This window comes from Taudactylus pleione, unplaced genomic scaffold (assembly GCF_031769625.1).
Source record: "Taudactylus pleione unplaced genomic scaffold, aTauple2 ptg000618l, whole genome shotgun sequence".
In the NCBI taxonomy this organism is placed as follows: Eukaryota; Metazoa; Chordata; class Amphibia; order Anura; family Myobatrachidae; genus Taudactylus; species Taudactylus pleione.
The window spans coordinates 154457-175657 of record NW_028285020.1 but is presented as its reverse complement, the minus strand read 5'-3'; the positions used below and the strand labels follow the sequence as shown (position 1 = coordinate 175657).

Below are 21201 nucleotides of genomic sequence, written 5' to 3'. Positions count from 1 at the left end.
AGTCACAGCGGAGGGGGAGAGAGACTGCGCCCATGAGATGGGAGAGAGAGCGAGTATCATACAGCAGTCACAGCGGAGGGGGAGAGAGACTGCGCCCATGAGATGGGGGAGAGAGCGAGTATCATACAGCAGTCACAGCGGAGGGGGAGAGAGACTGCTCCCATGAGATGGGGGAGAGAGCGAGTATCATACAGCAGTCACAGCGGAGGGGGAGAGAGACTGCGCCCATGAGATGGGGGAGAGAGCGAGTATCATACAGCAGTCACAGCAGAGGGGGAGAGAGACTGCGCCCATGAGAAGGGGAAGAGAGCGAGTATCATACAGCAGTCACAGCGGAGGGGGAGAGAGACTGCGCCCATGAGAAGGGGAGAGAGCGAGTATCATACAGCAGTCACAGCGGAGGGGGAGAGAGACTGCTCCCATGAGATGGGGAGAGAGAGCGAGTATCATACAGCAGTCACAGCGGAGGAGGAGAGACTGCGCCCATGAGAAGGGGAGAGAGAGCGAGTATCATACAGCAGTCACAGCGGAAGAGGGGGAGAGAGACTGCGCCCATGAGAAGGGGAGAGAGCGAGTATCATACAGCAGTCACAGCGGAGGGGGAGAGAGACCGCGCCAATGAGAAGGGAGAGAGAGCGCGAGTATCATACAGCAGTCACAGCGGAGGGGGAGAGAGACGCGCCCAAGAGAAGGGGAGAGAGCGAGTATCATACAGCAGTCACAGCGGAGGGGGAGAGAGACCGCGCCCATGAGAAGGAGGAGAGAGCGCGAGTATCATACAGCAGTCACAGCGGAGGGGGAGAGAGACCGCGCCCAAGAGAAGGGGAGAGAGCGAGTATCATACAGCAGTCACAGCGGAGGGGGAGAGAGACTGCGCCCATGAGAAGGAGGAGAGAGCGCGAGTATCATACAGCAGTCACAGGGGAGGAGGAGAGAGACTGCGCCCATGAGAGGGGGGGAGAGCGCGAGTATCATACAGCAGTCACAGCGGAGGGGGAGAGAGACTGCGCCCATGAGAAGGGGGAGAGAGCGAGTATCATACAGCAGTCACAGCGGAGGGGGAGAGAGACTGCTCCCATGAGAAGGGGGAGAGAGCGAGTATCATACAGCAGTCACAGCGGAGGGGGAGAGAGACTGCGGCAATGAGAAGGGGGAGAGAGCGAGTATCATACAGCAGTCACAACGGAGGGGGAGAGAGACTGCGGCAATGAGAAGGGGGAGAGAGCGAGTATCATACAGCAGTCACAGCGGAGGGGAGAGAGACTGCGCCCATGAGAAGGGAGAGAGAGCGAGTATCATACAGCAGTCACAGCAGAGGAGGAGAGAGACTGCGCCCATGAGAAGGGGGAGAGAGCGCGAGAATCATACAGCAGTCACAGCGGAGGGGGTGAGAGACTGCGGCAATGAGAAGGGGGAGAGAGTGAGTATCATACAGCAGTCACAGCAGAGGAGGAGAGAGACTGCGCCCATGAGAAGGGGGAGAGAGCGCGAGAATCATACAGCAGTCACAGCGGAGGGGGAGAGAGACTGCGGCAATGAGAAGGGGGAGAGAGCGAGTATCATACAGCAGTCACAGCGGAGGGGAGAGAGACTGCGCCCATGAGAAGGGGGAGAGAGCGAGTATCATACAGCAGTCACAGCGGAGGGGGTGAGAGACAGCGCCCATGAGAAGGAGAGAGAGCGAGTATCATACAGCAGTCACAGCGGAGGGGGAGAGAGACCGCGCCCATGAGAGGGGGGAGAGCGCGAGTATCATACAGCAGTCACAGCGGAGGGGGGGAGAGAGACTGCGCCCATGAGAAGGGGGAGAGAGCGAGTATCATACAGCAGTCACAGCGGAGAGGGAGAGAGACCGCGCCCATGAGATGGGGGAGAGAGCGAGTATCATACAGCAGTCACAGCGGAGGAGGAGAGAGACCGCGCCCATGAGAAGGGGAGAGAGCGAGTATCATACAGCAGTCACAGCGGAGGGGGAGAGAGATAGCGCCCATGAGAAGGGAGAGAGAGCGAGTATCATACAGCAGTCACAGCGGAGGAGGAGAGAGACAGCGCACATGAGAAGGGGGAGAGAGCGAGTATCATACAGCAGTCACAGCGGAGGGGGAGAGAGACTGCTCCCATGAGAAGGGAGGAGAGCGAGTATCATACAGCAGTCACAGCGGAGGGGGAGAGAGACTGCGCCCATGAAAAGGGAGAGAGAGCGAGTATCATACAGCAGTCACAGCGGAGGAGGAGAGAGACTGCGCCCATGAGAAGGGAGAGAGAGCGAGTATCATACAGCAGTCACAGCGGAGGAGGAGAGAGACAGCGCCCATGAGAAGGGGGAGAGAGCGAGTATCATACAGCAGTCACAGCGGAGGGGGAGAGAGACTGCACCCATGAGAAGGGGGAGAGAGCGAGTATCATACAGCAGTCACAGCGGAGGGGGAGAGAGACTGCGCCCATGAGAAGGGAGAGAGAGCGAGTATCATACAGCAGTCACAGCGGAGGAGGAGAGAGACAGCGCCCATGAGAAGGGGGAGAGAGCGAGTATCATACAGCAGTCACAGCGGAGGGGGAGAGAGACTGCGCCCATGAAAAGGGAGAGAGAGCGAGTATCATACAGCAGTCACAGCGGAGGAGGAGAGAGACTGCTCCCATGAGATGGGGGAGAGAGCGAGTATCATACAGCAGTCACAGCGGAGGGGGAGAGAGACTGCGCCGATGAGAAGGGGGAGAGAGCGAGTATCATACAGCAGTCACAGCGGAGGAGGAGGAGAGACTGCGCCCATGAGAAGGGGAGAGAGCGAGTATCATACAGCAGTCACAGCGGAGGGGGAGAGAGACTGCGCCCATGAGAAGGGAGAGAAAGCGAGTATCATACAGCAGTCACAGCGGAGGAGGAGAGACTGCGCCCATGAGAAGGGGGAGAGAGCGAGTATCATACAGCAGTCACAGCGGAGGGGGAGAGACTGCGCCCATGAGAAGGGGGAGAGAGCGAGTATCACACAGCAGTCACAGCGGAGGGGGAGAGAGACTGCGCCCATGAGAGGGGGGGGAGAGCGAGTATCATACAGCAGTCACAGCGGAGGGGGAGAGAGACTGCGCCCATGAGAAGGGGAAGAGAGCGAGTATCATACAGCAGTCACAGCGGAGGGGGAGAGACTGCGCCCATGAGAAGGGGGAGAGAGAGCGAGTATCATACAGCAGTCACAGCGGAGGGGGAGAGAGACTGCGCCCATGAGAGGGGGGAGAGAGCGAGTGTCACACAGCAGTCACAGCGGAAGGGGAGAGAGACTACGCCCATGAGAAGGGGGAGAGAGCGAGTATCATACAGCAGTCACAGCGGAAGGGGAGAGAGACCGCACCCATGAGAAGGGGGAGAGAGCGAGTATCATACAGCAGTCACAGCGGAAGGGGAGAGAGACCGCACCCATGAGAAGGGGGAGAGAGCGAGTGTCACACAGCAGTCACAGCGGAAGGGGAGAGAGACGGCGCCCATGAGAAGGGGAAGAGAGCGAGTATCATACAGCAGTCACAGCGGAGGGAGAGAGAGACGGCGCCCATGAGAAGGGGGAGAGAGCGAGTATCATACAGCAGTCACAGCGGAGGGGGAGAGAGACCGCACCCATGAGAAGGGGGAGAGAGCGAGTATCATACAGTAGTCACAGCGGAGGGGGAGAGAGACCGCACCCATGAGAAGGGGGAGAGAGCGAGTATCATACAGCAGTCACAGCGGAGGGAGAGAGAGACGGCGCCCATGAGAAGGGGGAGAGAGCGAGTATCATACAGCAGTCACAGCAGAGGGGGGGAGAGACTGCGCCCATGAGAAGGGAAAGAGAGCGAGTATCATACAGCAGTCACAGCGGAGGGGGAGAGACTGCGCCCATGAGAAGGGGAGAGAGCGAGTATCATACAGCAGTCACAGCGGAGGGGGAGAGACTGCGCCCATGAGAAGGGGAGAGAGCGAGTATCATACAGCAGTCACAGCGGAGGGGGAGAGAGACTGCGCCCATGAGAAGGGGAGAGAGCGAGTATCATACAGCAGTCACAGCGGAGGGGGAGAGAGACTGCGCCCATGAGAAGGGGGAGATAGAGAGTATCATACAGCAGTCACAGCGGAGGGGGAGAAAGACTGCGCCCATGAGAAGGGGGAGAGAGCGAGTATCATACAGCAGTCACAGCGGAGGGGGAGAGAGACTGCGCCCATGAGAAGGGGGAGATAGAGAGTATCATACAGCAGTCACAGCGGAGGGGGAGAAAGACTGCGCCCATGAGAAGGGGGAGAGAGCGAGTATCATACAGCAGTCACAGCGGAGGGGGAGAGACTGCGCCCATGAGAGGGGGGGAGAGCGCGAGTATCATACAGCAGTCACAGCGGAGGGGGAGAGAGACTGCGCCCATGAGAAGGGGGAGAGAGCGAGTATCATACAGCAGTCACAGCGGAGGGGGAGAAAGACTGCGCCCATGAGAGGGGGGGAGAGCGCGAGTATCATACAGCAGTCACAGCGGAGGGGGAGAGAGACTGCGCCCATGAGAAGGGGGAGAGAGCGAGTATCATACAGCAGTCACAGCGGAGGGGGAGAGAGACCGCGCCCATGAGAAGGGGAGAGAGAGCGAGTATCATACAGCAGTCACAGCGGAGGGGGAGAGAGACTGCGCCCATGAGAAGGGGGAGAGAGAGCGAGTATCATACAGCAGTCACAGCGGAGGGGGAGAGAGACTGCACCCATGAGAAGGGGAGAGAGAGAGTATCATACAGCAGTCACAGCGGAGGGGGAGAGAGACTGCGCCCATGCAATGGGGGAGAGAGCGAGTATCATACAGCAGTCACAGCGGAGGGGGAGAGAGACTGCGCCCATGAGAAGGGGAGAGAGCGAGTATCATACAGCAGTCACAGCGGAGGGGGAGAGAGACTGCGCCCATGAGAAGGGGGAGATAGAGAGTATCATACAGCAGTCACAGCGGAGGAGGAGAGAGACTGCGCCCATGAGAAGGGGGAGAGAGCGAGTATCATACAGCAGTCACAGCGGAGGGGGAGAAAGACTGCGCCCATGAGAAGGGGGAGAGAGCGAGTATCATACAGCAGTCACAGCGGAGGGGGAGAGACTGCGCCCATGAGAGGGGGGGAGAGCGCGAGTATCATACAGCAGTCACAGCGGAGGGGGAGAGAGACTGCGCCCATGAGAAGGGGGAGAGAGCGAGTATCATACAGCAGTCACAGCGGAGGGAGAGAGAGACTGCGCCCATGAGAAGGGGGAGAGAGCGAGTATCATACAGCAGTCACAGCGGAGAGGGAGAGAGACTGCGCCCATGAGAAGGGGAGAGAGCGAGTATCATACAGCAGTCACAGCGGAGGGGGAGAGAGACTGCGCCCATGAGAAGGGGGAGATAGAGAGTATCATACAGCAGTCACAGCGGAGGAGGAGAGAGACTGCGCCCATGAGAAGGGGGAGAGAGCGAGTATCATACAGCAGTCACAGCGGAGGGGGAGAAAGACTGCGCCCATGAGAAGGGGGAGAGAGCGAGTATCATACAGCAGTCACAGCGGAGGGGGAGAGACTGCGCCCATGAGAGGGGGGGAGAGCGCGAGTATCATACAGCAGTCACAGCGGAGGGGGAGAGAGACTGCGCCCATGAGAAGGGGGAGAGAGCGAGTATCATACAGCAGTCACAGCGGAGGGGGAGAAAGACTGCGCCCATGAGAAGGGGGAGAGAGCGAGTATCATACAGCAGTCACAGCGGAGGGGGAGAGAGACCGCGCCCATGAGAAGGGGAGAGAGAGCGAGTATCATACAGCAGTCACAGCGGAGGGGGAGAGAGACTGCGCCCATGAGAAGGGGGAGAGAGAGCGAGTATCATACAGCAGTCACAGCGGAGGGGGAGAGAGACTGCACCCATGAGAAGGGGAGAGAGAGCGAGTATCATACAGCAGTCACAGCGGAGGGGGAGAGAGACTGCACCCATGAGAAGGGGAGAGAGAGTATCATACAGCAGTCACAGCGGAGGGGGAGAGAGACTGCGCCCATGCAATGGGGGAGAGAGCGAGTATCATACAGCAGTCACAGCGGAGGAGGAGAGAGACTGCGCCCATGAGAAGGGAGAGAGAGCGAGTATCATACAGCAGTCACAGCGGAGGGGGAGAGAGACTGCGCCCATGAGAAGGGGGAGAGAGCGAGTATCATACAGCAGTCACAGCGGAGGGGGAGAGAGACTGCGCCCATGAGAAGGGGGAGAGAGAGCGAGTATCATACAGCAGTCACAGCGGAGGGGGAGACAGACTGCGCCCATGAGAAGGGGGAGAGAGCGAGTATCATACAGCAGTCACAGCGGAGGGGGAGAGAGACTGCGCCCATGAGAAGGGGAGAGAGCGAGTATCATACAGCAGTCACAGCGGAGGGGGAGAGACTGCGCCCATGAGAAGGGGAGAGAGAGAGTATCTTACAGCAGTCACAGCGGAGGGAGAGAGAGACTGCGCCCATGAGAAGGGAGAGAGAGCGAGTATCATACAGCAGTCACAGCGGAGGAGGAGAGAGACTGCGCCCATGAGAAGGGGGAGAGAGCGAGTATCATACAGCAGTCACAGCGGAGGAGGAGAGAGACTGCGCCCATGAGATGGGGGAGAGAGCGAGTATCATACAGCAGTCACAGCGGAGGAGGAGAGAGACCGCGCCCATGAGAAGGGGGAGAGAGAGCGAGTATCATACAGCAGTCACAGCGGAGGGGGAGAGAGACCGCGCCCATGAGGAGGGGGAGAGAGAGCGAGTATCATACAGCAGTCACAGTGGAGGGAGAAAGAGCCCGCGGCCATCAGTGGAAAGGGTTAAAGAGTACAGCAAAGAGAAAGGGTAGAGTGAGGGCGTACAGTACAGGAAGAGTCAAACCATAGGTGGAGAGAGAGAGAGAGAGCGTGGGTCGGGGCAGAGGGGAGAGAGCCTGGGTCGGGGCAGAGGGGAGAGAGCCTGGGTCGGGGCAGCGGGGAGAGAGCCTGGGTCGGGGCAGAGGGGAGAGAGCCTGGGTCGGGGCAGAGGGGAGAGAGCCTGGGTCGGGGCAGAGGGGAGAGAGCCTGGGTCGGGGCAGAGGGGAGAGAGCCTGGGTCGGGGCAGAGGGGAGAGAGCCTGGGTCGGGGCAGAGGGGAGAGAGCCTGGGTCGGGGCAGAGGGGAGAGAGCCTGGGTCGGGGCAGAGGGGAGAGAGCCTGGGTCGGGGCAGAGGAGAGAGAGCCTGGGTCGGGGCAGAGGGGAGAGAGCGTGGGTCGGGGCAGAGGGGAGAGAGCGTGGGTCGGGGCAGAGGGGAGAGAGCGTGGGTCGGGGCAGAGGAGAGAGCGTGGGTCGGGGCAGAGGGGAGAGAGCGTGGGTCGGGGCAGAGGGGAGAGAGCGTGGGTCGGGGCAGAGGGGAGAGAGCGTGGGTCGGGGCAGAGGGGAGAGAGCGTGGGTCGGGGCAGAGTGCGTGGGTCAGGGCAGAGGGGAGAGAGCGTGGGCCACGGCAGAGGGGAGAGAGAGTGGGTCAGGGCAGAGGGGAGAGAGCGTGGGTCAGGGCAGAAGGGAGAGTGCGTGGGTCAGGGCAGAAGGGAGAGAGCGTGGGTCAGGGCAGAGATGAGCAGTAAGTACACATTACATCCACCTCTGACGCGCTGTACCTGTGACCACAGAACGTGGGCTCCGCGTCTTCATGCCAAAGTAGACTTGCGGCCTGTAGGACCCCCAGAACAGTTCCGGGGATACAGCGGGAAAACTGCTGTTTGGTGGTAAGATGCGAGGAGAGGAATGTAGGGTCACCGCCCTCACCGCCAGACTCCATTGCACATAACTGTTGTATCCAAACGCACTTAGCCCAATAAGACAAGACAAGATGGCGACTAGGACAACACGGTTCCCTCCCCGAGCTGGGGGTGCCGGCCTTCTGGCGGGAAGAGGACGCTGCTCTGTGCCACCATGACGCCTCCGCTCTCGTGTCATTCTGCAGACTAGAGGGGCACAGAAAACGGGATGATTTACATGATGACTGTTACTCTGGGACCAAATGGGTCAAAGGACCCTTAGTTACCCCTTCTGTAGCTATGAGGAACAGCCGGGGGCAAGTCCCCACAGGATCCTTAGTTACCCCTCCTGTAGCTATGAGGAACAGCCGGGGGTAACTAAGGATACTGTGGGGACTTACCCAGCGCTGATTGTTCCTCATAGCTACAGGAGCGGTAACTAAGTCCCCACAGGATCCTTAGTTACCCCCGGCTGTTCCTCATAGCTACAGGAGGGGTAAGTCCCCACAGGATCCTTAGTTACCCCCGGCTGTTCCTCATAGCTACAGGAGGGGTAAGTCCCCACAGGATCCTTAGTTACCCCCGGCTGTTCCTCATAGCTACAGGAGGGGTAAGTCCCCACGGTACCCTTAGTTACCACTCCTGTAGCTATGGGGAACAGCCGGGGACAAGTCCCCACAGGACCCTTAGTTACCCCTCCTGTAGCAATGAGGAACAGAAGCAAGAACATTACAGATGGATGAGGGCCGGGGAACAGCATTATCGGCTGTTCTATGGGGGAATTTTTTATTTTTTTTTGTGGCCGCAGCTCCCATCTATACTGACAGAAGCTATTCATAATGCAGAGGATTATCCGCATAAAGCAATTAATCCCGTATACAGAGACCAAAAAGCCGGGGATTTCACTTCATATAGAGATTGTGTAATAAGGTGTAATGTATAACATGCTATGGTAATATCCTCTCATATATTAGGGGTGTATGGGGTCTGTCTCGTGCTAATCTCTTGAACCACTGAATGGATTTTGAAGGGATTTCCATTATTCTACACAGCATTGGTCGAGGGAGGTTTAGGAGTAAGATCCATTCATCTGTGACAAAAGGGAGCCGTACAGTGACGATTTTACTGAAGCAAAGTCACAAAATAAATATCTTGCATCAAGCTGCTGTATAGGAGCTGGCCCAGGTGCTGAAATAGCAAGAGACAGTGAGAGCCAATCAGAAGTAGCAATGTGCTTAGCAGCAGCCTAGAGAGAGGAGGGAGTCAGGGACTGAGCTGTGACATGCCTGTGGCAGACAGAGAGTGAGAGACAGCCTCCAACAAACCCCTGAAGATGCCGTGATGCAGACTGGAACCCAGCCACTGGGATGTGCTGGGAAGGGCAGGAGGATCATGGATGAGAGAATTGTATTACAGCTACCGTAAGCATTATCAGCAGCATGTTCCCGGGGCTGGGGCACCTGTGCAAATTGCCGCAGCTTCCATGTGCACCCTTTGCACAATGTACCCTGTATTTTCTGGTCATCCTGTTGAGCTTCCTCGCCTGGTGCCCATGGTGACCCGGTCCAGGGACAGTGGCAGGGGGGGAGTTTGACTGGGGCGGTACACCTGTCAAACCGTAACGCAAGTGTCCTAAGGCGAGCTCAGGGAGGACAGAAACCTCCCGTGGAGCAGAAAGGCAACAGAACAGCTGACTTCCATGGTAGGTGCCTCCTGTTCATGAGAGCGTGGCTGAGTGGGAACATTACGCCGGAGAGGAAGCACTTGACGGTGGAGTGATGGACAGGGTCGGCCTGCAGGTTCAGCATAGCGATGGACATTGAAATTCAATGGTTACTAGTCATCAATGTTTTTATTCCAATAGGGTTTTTTACAATTTGAGGATGGTGGTCTGAAGTTTGCCACCATCAAATGAAAATCATTCGATGGTGACAAACATCGGACCATTCTATGGTTTTCCGATGTTTTGGAATTTTAAAATAATTTTTAGCTATGCCTCCCCTGGCTCCTTCCTGGCTATTATGTCTGCATCAGGGCATCTTCATGGGTCTGTTGGAGGCTGTCTCTCACTCTCTGTCTACCTAAGATGTGACCCTGCTCAGTCCCTGACTCTCTCCTCTCTCTAGGCTGCTGCTAAGCAAGAGGGCATTTTGCTATATGATTAGATCTCACTGTCTCTGGTCACATAATATTGAGGTGTAGATCAGAGATAGTGTGGGTGACAGTAGGGAATGAGGAGTAGATCAGAGACAGTAGAGAATGAGGTGTAGATCAAAGACAGTGAGGGTGACAGTAGAGAATGAGGAGTAGATCAGAGATAGTGTGGGTGACAGTAGGGAATGAGGAGTAGATCAGAGATAGTGTGGGTGACAGAGAATGAGGAGTAGATCAGAGATAGTGTGGGGGACAGTAGAGAATGAGGAGTAGATCAGAGATAGTGTGGGTGACGGTAGAGAATGAGGAGTAGATCAGAGATAGTGTGGGTGACAGTAGAGATGAGGAGTAGATCAGAGATAGTGTGGGTGACAGTAGGGAATGAGAAGTAGATCAGAGATAGTGTGGGTGACAGTAGAGATTGAGCAGTAGATCAGAGATAGTGTGGGTGATAGTAGGAATGAGGAGCAGATCAGAGATAGTGTGGGTGACAGTAGGGAATGAGGAGTAGATCAGAGATAGTGTGGGTGACAGTAGAGAATGAGGAGTAGATCAGAGATAGTGTGGGTGACAGTAGAGAATGAGGAGTAGATCAGAGACAGTAGAGAATGAGGTGTAGATCAAAGACAGTGAGGGTGACAGTAGAGAATGAGGAGTAGATCAGAGATAGTGTGGGTGACAGTAGGGAATGAGGAGTAGATCAGAGATAGTGTGGGTGACAGAGAATGAGGAGTAGATCAGAGATAGTGTGGGGGACAGTAGAGAATGAGGAGTAGATCAGAGATAGTGTGGGTGACAGTAGAGAATGAGGAGTAGATCAGAGATAGTGTGGGTGACAGTAGAGAATGAGGAGTAGATCAGAGATAGTGTGGGCGACAGTAGAGAATGAGGAGTAGATCAGAGATAGTGTGGGCGACAGTAGAGAATGAGGAGTAGATCAGAGATAGTGTGGGTGACAGTAGGGAATGAGAAGTAGATCAGAGAGTGTGGGTGACAGTAGGGAATGAGAAGAAGATCAGAGATAGTGTGGGTGACAGTAGAGAATGAGGAGCAGATCAGAGACAGTGTGGGTGACAGTAGAGAATGAGGAGTAGATCAGAGATAGTGTGGGTGACAGTAGAGATGAGGAGTAGATCAGAGATAGTGTGGGTGACAGTAGAGATGAGGAGTAGATCAGAGATAGTGTGGGTGACAGTAGAGAATGAGGAGTAGATCAGAGATAGTGTGGGTGACAGTAGGGAATGAGGAGTAGATCAGAGATAGTGTGGGTGACAGTAGAGAATGAGGAGTAGATCAGAGATAGTGTGGGTCACAGTAGAGAATGAGGAGTAGATCAGAGATAGAGTGGGTGACAGTAGGGAATGAGGAGTAAATCAGAGATAGTGTGGGTGACAGTAGGGAATGAGGAGTAGATCAGAGACAGTGAGGGTGACAGTAGAGAATGAGGAGTAGATCAGAGATAGTGTGGGTGACAGTAGGGAATGAGGAGTAGATCAGAGATAGTGTGGGTGACAGTAGAGATTGAGCAGTAGATCAGAGATAGTGTGGGTGATAGTAGGAATGAGGAGCAGATCAGAGATAGTGTGGGTGACAGTAGAGAATGAGGAGCAGATCAGAGATAGTGTGGGCGACAGTAGAGAATGAGGAGTAGATCAGAGATAGTGTGGGCGACAGTAGAGAATGAGGAGTAGATCAGAGATAGTGTGGGCGACAGTAGAGAATGAGTAGATCAGAGATAGTGTGGGCGACAGTAGAGAATGAGGAGTAGATCAGAGATAGTGTGGGCGACAGTAGAGAATGAGGAGTAGATCAGAGATAGTGTGGGCGACAGTAGAGAATGAGGAGTAGATCAGAGATAGTGTGGGCGACAGTAGAGAATGAGGAGTAGATCAGAGATAGTGTGGGCGACAGTAGAGAATGAGGAGTAGATCAGAGATAGTGTGGGCGACAGTAGAGAATGAGGAGTAGATCAGAGATAGTGTGGGTGACAGTAGGGAATGAGGAGATCAGAGAGTGTGGGTGACAGTAGGGAATGAGAAGTAGATCAGAGATAGTGTGGGTGACAGTAGAGAATGAGGAGTAGATCAGAGACAGTGTGGGTGACAGTAGGGAATGAGGAGCAGATCAGAGACAGTGTGGGTGACAGTAGAGAATGAGGAGTAGATCAGAGATAGTGTGGGTGACAGTAGAGATGAGGAGTAGATCAGAGATAGTGTGAGTGACAGTAGAGATGAGGAGTAGATCAGAGATAGTGTGGGTGACAGTAGAGAATGAGGAGTAGATCAGAGATAGTGTAGGTGACAGTAGAGAATGAGGAGTAGATCACAGATAGTGTGGGTGACAGTAGAGAATGAGGAGTAGATCACAGATAGTGTGGGTGACAGTAGAGAATGAGGAGTAGATCAAAGATAGTGTGGGTGACAGTAGAGAATGAGGAGTAGATCAGAGATAGTGTGGGTGACAGTAGAGAATGAGGAGTAGATCAGAGATAGTGTGGGTGACAGTAGAGAATGAGGAGTAGATCAGAGATAGTGTGGGTGACAGTAGAGAATGAGGAGTAGATCAGAGACAGTGTGGGTGACAGTAGAGAATTAGGAGTAAATCAGAGACAGTGTGGGTGACAGTAAGGAATGAGGAGTAGATCAGAGATAGGGTGGGTGACAGTAGGGATTGACCAGTAGATCAGAGATAGTGTGGGTGACAGTAGGGAATGAGCAGTAGATCAGAGACAGTGTGGGTGACAGTAGGGAATGAGCAGTAGATCCGGGTCAGAGTGAAGTAAGTGTAACAGTGACAGTAAAGACTGAGCAGATTAGAGATAATGCGGGAGGTGTGGTTGACAGTAGGGATTGTGGAGTTTATATTTTAGATAGTGTGGGTGACAGTAGGGATTAAGTAGATCAGGGTCAGAGTAACAGTGGCAGTAGGGATTAAGGAGTAGATCAGAGTGAGGTAAGGGTGATAGGGACTGTAGGGACTAGGTAAGTAGATCAGGGATATAGTGCAGGAAGGGTGATGGGTCAGTAGGGATTGGGGAACAGATTATGGGTACAGTGGGGGGAGGGTGATAGGGACTATAGGGTTTAGAGACTGGATCAGGGACAGAGTGGGGGGAGGGAAGTGGGTACAATGGGGACAGGACACTAGATCAGGGACAGGGGTAATAGGGACAGAGTGGGGGCAGGGTAGTGGGTACAATGGGGACAGGACACTAGATCAGGGACAGGGGGTAATAGGGACAGAGTGGGGGGAGGGGAGTGGGGACAGGACACTAGATCAGGGAAAGGGGGTAATAGGGACAGAGTGGGGGCAGGGGAGAGTGTACAATGGGGACAGGACACTCGATCAGGGACAGGGGGTAATAGGGACAGAGTGGGGGGAGGGAAGTGGGTACAATGGGGACAGGACACTAGATCAGGGACAGGGGGTAATAGGGACAGAGTGGGGGAGGGGAGTGGGTACAATGAGGACAGGACACTAGATCAGGGATAGGGGGTAATAGGGACAGAGTGAGAGGAGGGGAGTGGGTACAATGGGTACAGGACAATAGATCAGGGATAGGGGGTAATAGGGACAGAGTGGGGGGAGGGAAGTGGGTACAATGGGGACAGGACACTAGATCAGGGACAGGGGGTAATAGGGACAGAGTGGGAGGAGGGGAGTGGGTACAATGGGGACAGGACACTAGATCAGGGACAGGGGGTAATAGGGACTGAGTGGGGGGGGGAGGGGGTACAATGGGGACAGGACACTAGATCAGGGACAGGGGGTAATAGGGATAGAGTGGGGGGATGGGAGTTGGTACAATGGGTACAGCACACTAGATCAGGGACAGGGGGTAATAGGGACAGAGTGGGGGCAGGGGAGTGGGTACAATGGGGACAGGACACTAGATCAGGGACAGGGGATAATAGGGACAGAGTGGGGGGAGGGGAGTGGGTACAATGGGGACAGGACAATAGATCAGGGATAGGGGGTAATAGGGACAGAGTGGGGGGAGGGAAGTGGGTACAATGGGGACAGGACACTAGATCAGGGACAGGGGGTAATAGGGACAGAGTGGGAGGAGGGGAGTGGGTACAATGGGGACAGGACACTAGATCAGGGACAGGGGGTAATAGGGACTGAGTGGGGGGGGAGGGGGTACAATGGGGACAGGACACTAGATCAGGGACAGGGGATAATAGGGACAGAGTGGGGGGAGGGGAGTGGGTACAATGGGGACAGGACAATAGATCAGGGATAGGGGGTAATAGGGACAGAGTGGGGGGAGGGAAGTGGGTACAATGGGGACAGGACACTAGATCAGGGACAGGGGGTAATAGGGACAGAGTGGGAGGAGGGGAGTGGGTACAATGGGGACAGGACACTAGATCAGGGACAGGGGGTAATAGGGACTGAGTGGGGGGGGAGGGGGTACAATGGGGACAGGACACTAGATCAGGGACAGGGGGTAATAGGGATAGAGTGGGGGGATGGGAGTTGGTACAATGGGGACAGGACACTAGATCAGGGACAGGGGGTAACAGGGACAGAGTGGGGGGATGGGAGTGGGTACAATGGGTACAGCACACTAGATCAGGGACAGGGGGTAATAGGGACAGAGTGGGGGCAGGGGAGTGGGTACAATGGGGACAGGACACTAGATCAGGGACAGGGGATAATAGGGACAGAGTGGGGGGAGGGGAGTGGGTACAATGGGTACAGGACACTAGATCAGGGACAGGGGGTAAAAGGGACAGAGTGGGGGGAGGGGAGTGGGTACAATGAGGACAGGACACTAGATCAGGGACAGGGGGTAATAGGGACAGAGTGGGAGAAGGGTAGTGGGTACAATGGGGACAGGACAGTAGATCAGGGACAGGGGGTAATAGGGACAGAGTGGGGGGAGGGGAGTGGGTACAATGAGGACAGGACACTAGATCAGGGACAGGGGGTAATAGGGACAGAGTGGGAGAAGGGTAGTGGGTACAATGGGGACAGGACAGTAGATCAGGGACAGGGGGTAATAGGGACAGAGTGGGAGAAGGGTAGTGGGTACAATGGGGACAGGACACTAGATCAGGGACAGGGGGTAATAGGGACAGAGTGGGGGGAGGGGAGTGGGTACAATGAGGACAGGACACGAGATCAGGGACAGGAGGTAATAGGGACAGAGAGGGGGGAGGGGAGTGGGTACAATGAGGACAGGACACTAGATCAGGGACAGGGGGCAATAGGGACAGAGTGGGAGGAGGGGAGTGGGTACAATGGGTACAGGACACTAGATCAGGGACAGGGGGTAATAGGGACAGAGTGGGAGGAGGGGAGTGGGTACAATGGGTACAGGACACTAGATCAGGGACAGGAGGTAATAGGGACAGTATACTTAGCACTGAGTGTGTAGATCAGGGACAGCAGAGATTAGGGACAGGGAGTGTGGACTAGGGTTAAAAGGGACAAAGTAGGGGAGGGTGATAGGAGCAGGGTGGATTGAGGAACAGATCTAGGACCGTGTGGTAGAGGGTGACAGTGGGTTATTAACTCAGAAAAAGAGTGGGAGTAGGAAGTCAGTGGGCACTGGGCAAATAGATCAGGGACAGAGGAAGGGGGGAATGAGGGACACTGGGTGGGTGAGTGAATCAGGGAAAGAGTGTGGGTAGGGGAACAATGGCCACTGTGTGAGAATTCAGGGATGGGGGGAATAGGGGGCAGCGGGCATAGTATGGATGAGTGGATCAGGGACAGAGGGGGAATAGGGGGCAGTGGGCACTGTATGGGTGAGTGGATCAGGGACAGAGGGGGAATAGGGGGAAGTGGGCACTGTATGGGTGAATGAATCAGGGACAGAGGGGGAATAGGGGGCTGTGGACACTGTATGGGTGAGAGGATCAGGGACAGAGGGGGAATAGGGGGCAGTGGGCACTGCATGGGTGAGAGGATCAGGGACAGAGGGGGCAGTGGGCACTGTATGGGTGAGAGGATCAGGGACAGAGGGGGAATAGGGGGAAGTGGGCACTGTATGGGTGAGAGGATCAGGGACAGAGGGGGAATAGGGGGCAGTGGGCACTGCATGGGTGAGAGGATCAGGGACAGAGGGGGCAGTGGGCACTGTATGGGTGAGAGGATCAGGGACAGAGGGGGAATAGGGGGAAGTGGGCACTGTATGGGTGAGAGGATCAGGGACAGAGGGGGAATAGGGGGCAGTGGGCACTGCATGGGTGAGAGGATCAGGGACAGAGGGGGCAGTGGGCACTGTATGGGTGAGAGGATCAGGGACAGAGGGGGACTAGGGGGAAGTGGGCACTGTATGGGTGAGAGGATCAGGGACAGAGGGGGAATAGGGGGCAGTGGGCACTGCATGGGTGAGAGGATCAGGGACAGAGGGGGAATAGGGGGAAGTGGGCACTGTATGGGTGAGAGGATCAGGGACAGAGGGGGAATAGGGGGCAGTGGGCACTGTATGGGTGAGAGGATCAGGGACAGAGGGGGAATAGGGGGAAGTGGGCACTGTATGGGTGAGAGGATCAGGGACAGAGGGGGAATAGGGGGCAGTGGGCACTGTATGGGTGAGAGGATCAGGGACAGAGGGGGAATAGGGGGCAGTGGGCAATGTATGGGTGAGAGGATCAGGGACAGGGGGGGAATAGGGGGCAGTGGGCACTGCATGGGTGAGAGGATCAGGGACAGAGGGGGAATAGGGGGCAGTGGGCACTGTATGGGTGGGAGGATCAGGGACAGAGGGGTAATAGGGGGCAGTGGGCACTGTATGGGTGTGAGGATCAGGGACAGAGGGGGAATAGGGGGCAGTGGGCATTGCATGGGTGAGAGGATCAGGGACAGAGGGGGAATAGGGGGAAGTGGGCACTGTATGGGTGAGTGGATCAGGGACAGAGGGGGAATAGGGGGCAGAGGGCACTGTATGGGTGAGAGGATCAGGGACAGAGGGGGAATAGGGGAAGTGGGCACTGTATGGGTGAGAGGATCAGGGACAGAGGGGGAATAGGGGGCAGTGGGCACTGCATGGGTGAGAGGATCAGGGACAGAGGGGGAATAGGGGGCAGTGGGCACTGCATGGGTGAGAGGATCAGGGACAGAGGGGGAATAGGGGGAAGTGGGCACTGTATGGGTGAGTGGATCAGGGACAGAGGGGGTATAGGGGACAGTGGGCACTGCATGGGTGAGAGGATCATGGACAGAGGGGGAATAGGGGGCAGTGGGCACTGCATGGGTGAGAGGATCATGGACAGAGGGGGAATAGGGGGAAGTGGGCACTGTATGGGTGAGTGGATCAGGGGCAGTAGGGGGTAGTGGGCACTGTATGGGTGAGAGGATCAGGGACAGGGGGTAATAGGGACAGAGTGGGAGGAGGGGAGTGGGTACAATGGGTACAGGACACTAGATCAGGGACAGGAGGTAATAGGGACAGTATACTTAGCGCTGAGTGTGTAGATCAGGGACAGCAGAGATTAGGGACAGGGAGTGTGGACTAGGGGTAAAAGGGACACAGTAGGGGAGGGTGATAGGAGCAGGGTGGATTGAGGAACAGATCTAGGACCGTGTGGTAGAGGGTGACAGTGGGTTATTAACTCAGAAAAAGAGTGGGAGTAGGAAGTCAGTGGGCACTGGGCAAATAGATCAGGGACAGATGAAGGGGGGAATGAGGGACACTGGGTGGGTGAGTGAATCAGGGAAAGAATGTGGGTAGGGGAACAGTGGCCACTGTGTGAGCATTCAGGGATGGGGGGAATAGGGGGCAGCGGGCATAGTATGGATGAGTGGATCAGGGACAGAGGGGGAATAGGGGGCAGTGGGCACTGTATGGGTGAGTGGATCAGGGACAGAGGGGAATAGGGGGCAGTGGGCACTGTATGGGGTGAGTGAATCAGGGACAGAGGGGGAATAGGGGGCTGTGGACACTGTATGGGTGAGAGGATCAGGGACAGAGGGGTAATAGGGGGCAGTGGGCACTGCATGGGTGAGAGGATCAGGGACAGAGGGGGCAGTGGGCACTGTATGGGTGAGAGGATCAGGGACAGAGGGGGAATAGGGGGAAGTGGGCACTGTATGGGTGAGAGGATCAGGGACAGAGGGGGAATAGGGGGCAGTGGGCACTGCATGGGTGAGAGGATCAGGGACAGAGGGGGCAGTGGGCACTGTATGGGTGAGAGGATCAAGGACAGAGGGAGAATAGGGGGAAGTGGGCACTGTATGGGTGAGAGGATCAGGGACAGAGGGGGAATAGGGGGCAGTGGGCACTGCATGGGTGAGAGGATCAGGGACAGAGGGGGCAGTGGGCACTGTATGGGTGAGAGGATCAGGGACAGAGGGGGACTAGGGGGAAGTGGGCACTGTATGGGTGAGAGGATCAGGGACAGAGGGGGAATAGGGGGCAGTGGGCACTGCATGGGTGAGAGGATCAGGGACAGAGGGGGAATAGGGGGCAGTGGGCACTGTATGGGTGAGAGGATCAGGGACAGAGGGGGAATAGGGGGCAGTGGGCACTGTATGGGTGAGAGGATCAGGGACAGAGGGGTAATAGGGGGCAGTGGGCACTGTATGGGTGAGAGGATCAGGGACAGAGGGGGAATAGGGGGAAGAGGGCACTGTATGGGTGAGAGGATCAGGGACAGAGGGGGAATAGGGGGCGGTGGGCACTGCATGGGTGAGAGGATCAGGGACAGAGGGGGCAGTGGGCACTGTATGGGTGAGAGGATCAGGGACAGAGGGGGAATAGGGGGCGGTGGGCACTGCATGGGTGAGAGGATCAGGGACAGAGGGGGAATAGGGGGAAGTGGGCACCGTATGGGTGAGAGGATCAGGGACAGAGGGGGACTAGGGGGCAGTGGGCACTGTATGGGTGAGTGGATCAGGGGCAGTAGGGGGTAGTGGGCACTGTATGGGTGAGTGGATCAGGGGCAGTAGGGGGTAGTGGGCACTGTATGGGTGAGAGGATCAGGGACAGAGGGGGAATAGGGGGAAGTGGGCACTGTATGGGTGAGAGGATCAGGGACAGAGGGGGAATAGGGGGCAGTGGGCACTGCATGGGTGAGAGGATCAGGGACAGAGGGGGCAGTGGGCACTGTATGGGTGAGAGGATCAGGGACAGAGGGGGACTAGGGGGAAGTGGGCACTGTATGGGTGAGAGGATCAGGGACAGAGGGGGAATAGGGGGCAGTGGGCACTGCATGGGTGAGAGGATCAGGGACAGAGGGGGAATAGGGGGAAGTGGGCACTGTATGGGTGAGAGGATCAGGGACAGAGGGGGAATAGGGGGCAGTGGGCACTGTATGGGTGAGAGGATCAGGGACAGAGGGGGACTAGGGGGCAGTGGGCACTGTATGGGTGAGAGGATCAGGGACAGAGGGGAATAGGGGGCAGTGGGCACGGTATGGGTGAGAGGATCAGGGACAGAGGGGAATAGGGGGCAGTGGGCACTGCATGGGTGAGAGGATCAGGGACAGAGGGGGAATAGGGGGCAGTGGGCACTGCATGGGTGAGAGGATCAGGGACAGAGGGGGAATAGGGGGCAGTGGGCACTGTATGGGTGAGTGGATCAGGGACAGAGGGGGAATAGGGGGAAGAGGGCACTGTATGGGTGAGAGGATCAGGGACAGAGGGGGAATAGGGGGCGGTGGGCACTGCATGGGTGAGAGGATCAGGGACAGAGGGGGCAGTGGGCACTGTATGGGTGAGAGGATCAGGGACAGAGGGGGACTAGGGGGCAGTGGGCACTGCATGGGTGAGAGGATCAGGGACAGAGGGGAATAGGGGGCAGTGGGCACTGTATGGGTGAGAGGATCAGGGACAGAGGGGGCAGTGGGCAATGTATGGGTGAGAGGATCAGGGACAGAGGGGGAATAGGGGGAAGTGGGCACTGTATGGGTGAGAGGATCAGGGACAGAGGAGGACTAGGGGGCAGTGGGCACTGTATGGGTGAGAGGATCAGGGACAGAGGGGAATAGGGGGCAGTGGGCACTGCATGGGTGAGAGGATCAGGGACAGAGGGGGAATAGGGGGCAGTGGGCACTGTATGGGTGAGAGGATCAGGGACAGAGGGGAATAGGGGGCAGTGGGCACGGTATGGGTGAGAGGATCAGGGACAGAGGGGAATAGGGGGCAGTGGGCACTGCATGGGTGAGAGGATCAGGGACAGAGGGGGAATAGGGGGCAGTGGGCACTGCATGGGTGAGAGGATCAGGGACAGAGGGGGAATAGGGGGCAGTGGGCACTGTATGGGTGAGTGGATCAGGGACAGAGGGGGAATAGGGGGAAGAGGGCACTGTATGGGTGAGAGGATCAGGGACAGAGGGGGAATAGGGGGCGGTGGGCACTGCATGGGTGAGAGGATCAGGGACAGAGGGGGCAGTGGGCACTGTATGGGTGAGAGGATCAGGGACAGAGGGGGACTAGGGGGCAGTGGGCACTGCATGGGTGAGAGGATCAGGGACAGAGGGGAATAGGGGGCAGTGGGCACTGTATGGGTGAGAGGATCAGGGACAGAGGGGGCAGTGGGCAATGTATGGGTGAGAGGATCAGGGACAGAGGGGGAATAGGGGGAAGTGGGCACTGTATGGGTGAGAGGATCAGGGACAGAGGAGGACTAGGGGGCAGTGGGCACTGTATGGGTGAGAGGATCAGGGACAGAGGGGAATAGGGGGCAGTGGGCACTGTATGGGTGAGAGGATCAGGGACAGAGGGGGCAGTGGGCAATGTATGGGTGAGAGGATCAGGGACAGAGGGGGAATAGGGGGAAGTGGGCACTGTATGGGTGAGAGGATCAGGGACAGAGGAGGACTAGGGGGCAGTGGGCACTGTATGGGTGAGAGGATCAGGGACAGAGGGGAATAGGGGGCAGTGGGCACTGTATGGGTGAGTGGATCAGGGACAGAGGGGGAATAGGGGGCAGTGGGCACTGTATGGGTGAGTGGATGAGGGGTCGGGGAGTAGTTGGGGCTGAGGGACACCAGGAGACCCCACATACCGGCGGCGCTCTGTGATTGGCTGCTGAGCGGGACACGGAAGTGCTGGATGACACGTGGATGATGCGCAGAGATGTAGCCGCCATCTTGGTCCTCATTTTGCCGTCGCTAATAGAAAGAGGCGGGCTGGCGGCCATCTTTCTACACCCAGTGAGGCCCCGGCCAGCAGTAGAGACTACTATACTATCCGCGCATGCGCCTTATCACCGTCCGTCCTCCCGTTGTGTATATAAACTATATACTGACACTCGGCCATATACCCCCATACCGTAATATAGTAATAAGTGTATGTGGCACTGCAATAACCAGCATGCCATGTCATGTGACGCAGAGCAGCACAAGGCATCACT

General features: G+C 56.6%; 1 protein-coding gene across 1 annotated transcript in view; it reads right to left on the bottom strand.

Annotated features, from left to right (window-relative positions):
* The window catches only part of MOGS (mannosyl-oligosaccharide glucosidase), a 46853-nt gene extending 25871 nt beyond the window's left edge, over nt 1–20982 (bottom strand). The window contains exons 1-2 of the mRNA XM_088454459.1: nt 20854–20982; nt 7617–7943 (exon numbers count right to left, since the gene is read on the bottom strand). Coding sequence (XP_088310585.1) covers nt 7617–7935 — 319 coding nt within the window. The 5' untranslated portion in view covers nt 7936–7943; nt 20854–20982. The remainder of the gene's footprint in view (nt 1–7616; nt 7944–20853) is intronic.
* Between the last annotated feature and the right edge of the window lie 219 nt (nt 20983–21201).